Source organism: Genypterus blacodes, unplaced genomic scaffold (assembly GCF_046128005.1).
Source record: "Genypterus blacodes isolate CSIRO-AG114 ecotype Tasmania unplaced genomic scaffold, CSIRO-AGI_Gbla_v1 ptg000351l_1, whole genome shotgun sequence".
NCBI classification, from domain to species: Eukaryota; Metazoa; Chordata; class Actinopteri; order Ophidiiformes; family Ophidiidae; genus Genypterus; species Genypterus blacodes.
In genome coordinates this window covers 42,501-50,000 of record NW_027467135.1, presented here as the reverse complement: position 1 = coordinate 50,000, position 7,500 = coordinate 42,501, and the positions used below count along the sequence as shown (strand labels likewise).

Here is a 7,500-nt window from a genome sequence, read left to right as displayed (position 1 = left end):
TCTCTCTCTTCCAGCTTTGGTTACAGCGACATCGTCACGATTCCTATCGGCTCCACTAACATTGACATCAAACAGCGGAGCCATCGAGGAATCAAACACGACGGGAACTACCTGGCTGTGAAGAGAGAGAACGGAGGTTACATCCTGAATGGAAACTTCTCTGTGTCTACAGTTGAGCAGGACATTCCTGTGCTGGGCGCTGTGTTCAAGTACAGCGGCTCCTCCACTACACTGGAGAGGATCCAGAGCTTCCAGCAGCTAAAGGAGGCCATCACTATCCAACTTCTGACCACAGGTGTGGACTCCAACCCTCCCAAGGTCAAATATACCTTCTTCATCCCAAGAGACGTGACCTTCAATAAATCCAAGGAGAAGAAGGCGTCGTCCTTGTCTCTGCACATGATCCATCCCTTTGGCATCCCTGACTGGCTGATGGGCGAGTGGTCCGAGTGCTCCAAGAGCTGCGGCTCTGGATGGTCCAGGAGGAGTGTGGAATGCCAGGACAGTGAGGGCTTCCTCTCCATCCTGTGTGACAAAGACCTGAAGCCCACAGACATCAGACCCTGTGGGGATCTGCCCTGCCCCTTATGGCAAATTGGGCCTTGGTCCGCTTGTTCACGAACTTGTGGCCCGGGGGAGCGTCGGCGTAGCATCTTCTGTATCGACTACACTGGGAAGTCTGTTGAGCCAGAGAAGTGTGATCCTAACAAAAAGCCAGAGCCAGTGTCCGGGGAATGTCTGAACCAGGAGTGCTTATGAAGAACATGAGCCCAGAGGAGCTACTGAAAGGCTGCAACAGTGACATTCTAACTCTTCTCTCCTCAGCCTGACTGCACTCACCAGCTGGCTGCACATCACGGGCATTAGCCTTACTTTGTTGTTTGTCTTCTATTGACATTTGACAACCACTATTGAAAATGGAGCTAATGTAAATCTACCTCAGGTTGTTCATGTGATATTCATACGTAGATGCTAGATGAAGGTGCTGTGTGTCTTCTCCTCAGAGAGAACTTCTCTGGTCCCACTCCAAAGGGAGAATCACTTTTTGAATGAAGTTTGCAATCAGCTTCCAACACGAGTTCTTGAGCTGTCATTTAAACTGAGGAGGTCACAGTGACGTGAACACCAGCATCCAGCTCTCCACCACAGAAGTCAAGCTTCCATTGAGCCATTCAACTAACTTATTAAGGTTGGGACAGCAGCTGGATGCATTGGGATGTTAAAATATTTGCTTTCTTACACACATATGAAGTCTAAAGTGCATGTTTTCATCCAGAACACACTCACTGTCTAACTGTCCTGGGCTGACAGACGGACTGTGCTGATGGGTGGAGAGTTAAACATTCATTCACCCCACATATGGATGGAAACATCTACCAGTATCAGAACAACACGCTCCAATTTACAACTTGACACATGTGTTGTCGTTGTTGTGATGCATTATCCAGATATTGAGATGAGATGAGTTCATTGTAGCTGTAAGCTCTGACACATTGTGATCAGAATGCTCTCCAATCTGATTTGGTTTCATTGTGATCGTCTGTCAAGTATCCAGATGTGAAGGCTGCAGTGCACACAGAGGAGACACACACAGCTCTAAACATCACCAGGCTCTCATTCATACAAGTGAACTGTGGGAGCTAAGACTCTCACTCTGATCACTAAAACATAGCAGGAACCTAACACTGATGATGTCATCAGTGTTAGGTGAATGAATGTTGATGGTTAATGGATGAAGGAGAGCTTCAGTGTTTAAAGAGCCTGACAGCCTGATTGTGATGCAGAGGTGGTATAAGCAGGCTGACACAGGAGAACCTTCACATCTCTCTCTCTCTCTGTGTATCTGGATAGGGAACATGGAGGTTAATCCAAAGTATAAATGTTGCCTTGAATACAAGTTTGGCCTTTGTGTCAAAGATGTAGTATTGATAGTAATAGATAGAATTTGAGTTTGCACAGTGTGTCAAAGTGTCAGATTAGCTCCTGACCCTAACCCTGACCCTAACCCTGGTCACAAACTCAACCTTTGTCTTCTGCCCTGAGGTTTGATCGAGTCTCTACTTGGGTTGATCATAGTGGAGAGGAGCAGAGCAGACTATCTGCAGTCAGTAGAGATGTTAGTACTGAGTGATTAGGATAATATGTACCATGTGTATGAAACATAACATTAGTTTGATTCATGTTCAGATGTTAATGCATCATAAGCAAAGACTCTCAGTTGTTTTGTATATTTGTGTCATTCCAGTTGTTCTTTAAGTAAAGCAGTGGAACATTAGGCCTCTATCCCTTCAGTGAAGGACCATACTATTATTATTACAGCTTCCTTTCTAAGCTATTTATTTTTGTAAAGTTTATTACCTTGATTATGTAACTAACATTGTAGAAGCTGCTGTCTTCAAGATTTTTATCTATAAAAATTGTCAAATAAACACATTTATGTTGATGACTAGCTCTTTTTATTGCTTCTTTTCGTCATGACAACCAAAAGCAAATGTTTTTCCAACACTCTCACACACCTGTGATCCTCTGTTGTACTGAGTGCAAACAGCTCTTTTGTAAGTTGCAGCTTTCTGGAGATTCTATGACTTCAGCAGCACAAAGATGAAGTGAGTGAAAGAAGGTGTTAGTGAGTTATACGAGTGTTATTGAACTAGTTACTGTTTCAGTCCTACGGCCAATCCTAGGCTCAGACTGGCATTTCTGAGAGCTTTGACTAATAAGGTAAACGTGTTCATGTTTGCTTTTATGATGAGGAGTTTTCTGCCAGCATTCCTCTGTGGTGTCATTATAGCTTTATATTCTCTATACGCCTCTCTAATATAAATCTCTGCTCCAAGCTCTCAGCAGCCCCACAACAAAGAGTCAATATGTTGGAAATGGAGCATTCGGTCTGTGCTCCTTTTATCTGGAATAAACCTCCTGCACTCGTTAATGAGGCAAACTCACCAGGGTCCTCTGAGCTCTTTGAGGTCAGATGGAGCCTGAACATTAAGAGCTTTAAGGGGAGCAGGAGGATTTTAAATTCTATTCTGGATTTTACCGGAAGGCAGTGCAGCGAAGCTAAAATGGGAGAAATATGATCACACACACACACACACACACACACACACACACACACACACACACACATATTCTGGACCAGCTGGAGAGTCTTGAGAGACTCAGTAGAGGAGCCTGATAGTAAGGAAGGACAATAATCCAGCCTAGGGGAACAAATGTGTGGACACGTTTTTCTGCATCATTCTGTGACAGAATGTGCCTGAATGTTGCATTAGTGAAAGAATGCTGTCCTTGAAATGTGTTTTATGTAGGAATTTAATCCAATCCAGTCTCCATCCAAAATCCAGCTAGAGGAAGAGAGCTGTCAGTCATTCAGTGCTGACGTGTGCCCACTTGGTTAACAGCTAAAACAGCTTTTAATTGTAAATATTTTAACCTTGCAAAATCTCAAACCATTTAACTGCTAAACTCAGGTCTAAAAGTGTGGAGACTTCTCTGAGCATATATGTGTGTAAAAGTGTATGAAGGAGGGTGAGTGTGAAATATGTTTACAAACAGTAAACTATGTGTGTGTGTGTCTGTGTGTGTGTTTGTGCACTGGTATGAACTCCAGCTCTGCATGTTGGGAAATGTGACTTCCTGTTTCTTCGTGCTGTAGAAAACAGTGAGGATGCGCGTTGCATTCTGGGATACAAATAAAGCGCAGAAAGCGCAGCAGAGAGCAGAAAGAAAGGAAAAGCGCCCTGTTCTCTGGGTTCAGACCAGGCGCGGTGTCGTTAGTGAGCGGGTTGATTCCTCCGTCATCTTGAGTGGCTGGCAGGCTGACAGGAGCCGGGGAGGCGCGGGGGATGTGACCGAGCGGAGCGGCGAGGAGGCGCTGCTTTTTGTGAGCCGAGCTGTTTGCGTCCCGAGGCCCGGCGGCTCCCACAGGCCTGACAGCTGCAGGTAAGACGCCTCCTGCCCGCCGCGCTGAGGGCTCCGTGCCCCGGACACACGGCGGACCCGCCGGTGCTCGGACGGGTGAAGGAACCAGCTGAGACGTGTTTGTTGTGTTGGCTTCCGCTAGCTTGTTGGCTAACGGTCGTTAGCTAAACATCGTCGATTTTGCCACCGTTAGCGCGACACCGTGAGTGAGAGGAGAGCGGCTTCACAATAAGATCGAGCGGCAGACTGTGTGCCGGATTCGGTCAGTGTTTGATGTGTAACCTGCTCTCCATCAGACACTCTGTAAATAGATATCAGAGACAATCTACACGCATACATTAAATACAACTGACTGTATCTGTATCTCTGTGGCATAAACCGTTACTTTCTCCACTCTGTCTTTTATTGTGGCAGTTGAACCGGATGTTTACGTTTCATCTCCTCGCTGAGGTATTTTAGGAGTTAGCTCGTTCGTGCTAAACATTGAGTAACATCTTTCTCCTGTGTACTTATTTGTGCTCCTCCCCCACAGAACGCATTGTCTCTGTGTGAACTTTGACCCGTTGAGACCGTTAGGTTGTAGTAAACAGACTCGATGTTCTGCGCCCCTTTATGTTAGAAGTGGTGTGTGTGTGTGTGTGTGTGTGTGTGTGCGTGTGTGCGTGTGCGCGCGCGAGCGCAATTGTTGCTGATCCCTGTCGACATGTGTACACACTGATGATGAGTGACAGTGAGAGACAGACAGGTGTGTTCACACTGAAGGAGCCGACATGTTTACATTATTCTCTATGATAAACTTGTGTTTGTCATAAAGCTGCCATATAAACTGAGATGTAGCCGTATCCGTCTTGGTTCATTGTTCAGACTGAGCCTGTCACTATAATGTCCTCTAGGTGTAAGGATGGATACTGTTAGACTGTAGACTTAGTGTGAGATCAGGTGGTCCACTTCACTCACAGGAGATGTTTGTAGAATGAAAGAAACCTCACAGAGGAATAAACAAACCAACACAGCTGTGACTGAATGTAAGTGAACTCCTGCTTCTCAAACTGAACAGCTCAAGTTATATTTGAACTCTAAGTGAAGTCCAGCTGACATGTGAGGAGGTGAGGGTTGATTCATGATGATCCATGATGTCTTAAATGATATATATATAACATATCGTATTTAATCTTATTATACGTCTTAGCTTCTGTTTTCTACTCGTACCATTCAGGAGAAGTGTGATCCCAGGTCTGTCAGTTGAAGTCCTAAATGCTTGTGTGAGAGTAGCAGAGCTCTTAGATGTTAAAGGAGGCAGCTTCAGTCCAGGAGCAGTTAGAGGACCACAGTCCCTCTGCTGCTGCTCACACACACAGGAGCCATGGGAGAGATGTTTCTGTCTCCTCACTCCCTGTGTGGAGCTACATGATAAACTGAGCCTAACAGAGGGGAACAGGTACCTGGAGACGCTGCTCCCTTCAGGCCCCTGAGACAAGGATCTGCTCCTGCTCAGGCTGCTGGACTGTGACTGCTACACCTGTCAACACAGCTGTCACTCACAGCATCATGGGCCTCCTGAAGCTGGGACCAAAGACCTTAGCACATGGAGACATGGACACACAGTCTCTGTCTCTGTCTCTCTGTCTCTCTCTCTCTCTCTGTCTCTCTGTCTCTCTGTCTCTCTGTCTCTCTCTCTGTCTCTGTCTCTGTCTCTCTCTCTCTCTCTCTCTCTGTCTCTGTCTCTGTCTCTGTCTCTGTCTCTCTCTCTCTCTCTCTCTCTCTCTCTCTCTGTCTCTCTGTCTCTCTGTCTCTCTGTCTCTCTGTCTCTCTCTCTGTCTCTGTCTCTCTCTCTCTCTCTGTCTCTGTCTCTGTCTCTGTCTCTCTCTCTCTCTCTCTCTCTCTCTCTCTCTTTATTGCTCTGTACCTCTCTAATCTATCACAACACAATAACTTTGTGGCATGTCTATGTATTTGTCTATCAAAGGGAGATGAGCTGTAGATCAGTCAGATAGACTTCAGCAGACGATGTTGGAATGTGTTCTCTTCTCTTCAGCGTCACAGGTTGACGTCTTCATCAAAGCTGTTTCATATCTGTCGTGTTTCCTGGTGTGTGTGCGTGTGTGCGTGTGTGCGTGTGTGTGCGTGTGTGCGTGTGTGCGTGTGTGTGTGTGTGATGGAAACTCTCCTGCCTCAGAGGATCCTCATGTGGAGCAGACAGACAGCTGCTCTGTATCCTGCTCTGCTCTGGCCTCCACATGGCTCTGGCTCTCTCTGCTCTACATCTGCTCTCAGTGTTGTTGCATAACTTGGCGTCTCATCCTGTGTGTCCTCCACTCTACCTATGTCCACTTCACTGTACACTTGGTCCCTTCTCCTCTGGGTTAGGGTTAGGTTGGTGACCTCACGTTCCCTCGCTCCTTCTCTGATGGCAGAGCCGACCTGCACACAGGAGCAGTTGTGGGTTCAGTGTGTTGCTCAGTGACACTTCAGTAGGCTCTCTAGAGGGGGAGGAGCCTGGAACAGAACCCTAGACTGAGCCGTCTGTCTCTACATCGCTTTATTTCTACACTTGGTTGAAAGTGAGGACTCATGTTGCATTTCAGCTCAAATGATGGAAATCTTTATAAAAGAATATTTTCTAAGATTCCTGAAACAATCCAAGGAATCAATTCATCAAAGAATGATTGGCAGACGTCTTCCATCAGAACAGTTTAGTTTCTGTGACATCACAGTTTGAATCTGCACTGATTGACACATGGACAGTATGGGTGTGGACTCACTGTCCTGTCAGCTCTGAGTCTCTGTCTCTGGTTGATCTTCATATGTGGGCAGGAGGGTCTGGATGTTGGTGACCTGTCTGAGCTGTGATGTGTTCTTCTCTGCCTCTCTCTCTAGGAGCCATCTCTGGTGCTCAGTCAGACAGTGACTCCACCATGGGGGTGAAGACCTTCACCCACAGCTCCTCCTCCCACAGCCAGGAGATGCTGGAGAAGCTGAACGCTCTGCGGAGCGAGGGCCACCTCTGTGACGTCACCATCCGGGTCCAGGACAAACTCTTCCTGGCCCACAAGGTGGTCCTGGCCTGCTGCAGCGAATTCTTCCGCTCCAAACTGGTGGGCCGGCCGGAGGAGGAGGAGAAGTTTGTGTTGGACCTTCATCACGTGACCGTCAGCGGGTTCGCTCCTCTGCTGGAGTTCGCTTACACGTCCACGCTCTCCATCAGCACGGAGAACATCATCGACGTCCTGGCCGCTGCCAGCTACATGCAGATGTTTGCCGTGGCCAGTACTTGTTCAGAGTTCATGAAGTCCAGCATCCTGTGGAGCTCAGGCAGTAACGGCAGCGTGACGGCAGAGAAACCCCACGAGTCGGCGCCGGAGAGCGCCTCGTCAAACTGCGGCCTGACGCCTCTGGACGGCAGCGTGTCGCCCGTGTCGTCTGACTGCAGCGTGATGGAGAGGAACGTTCCCGTATGTCGCGAATCTCGACGGAAAAGAAAGAGCTTCGTCACCATGGCGTCGCCCGAGAGCCCGCTGAAGTGTGCGGCACAGATGGTCACTACGTCTCCACAGATCCCCAACCCCTCCCCCTCCT

General features: G+C 47.7%; 2 protein-coding genes across 4 annotated transcripts in view; both read left to right on the top strand.

Annotated features, from left to right (window-relative positions):
* The window catches only part of LOC142988911 (A disintegrin and metalloproteinase with thrombospondin motifs 8-like), a 14,395-nt gene extending 11,952 nt beyond the window's left edge, over positions 1–2,443 (top strand). Inside the window, exon 9 of the mRNA XM_076138208.1 lies at positions 15–2,443. Within this exon, the coding sequence (XP_075994323.1) occupies positions 15–759 (745 nt within the window). The 3' untranslated portion in view covers positions 760–2,443. The remainder of the gene's footprint in view (positions 1–14) is intronic.
* A 1,212-nt stretch (positions 2,444–3,655) lies between these two features.
* The window catches only part of zbtb44 (zinc finger and BTB domain containing 44), an 8,954-nt gene continuing 5,109 nt past the window's right edge, over positions 3,656–7,500 (top strand). For all 3 annotated transcript variants that reach the window (XR_012960634.1, XM_076138211.1, XM_076138212.1), the window contains exons 1-2: positions 3,656–3,945; positions 6,802–7,500. The exon at positions 6,802–7,500 is cut by the window's right edge and continues 396 nt beyond it. Coding sequence is in view for 2 of the 3 variants with exons in the window: in XM_076138211.1 (XP_075994326.1) it covers positions 6,840–7,500 (661 nt within the window). In the remaining variant the exon portion in view is untranslated. The remainder of the gene's footprint in view (positions 3,946–6,801) is intronic.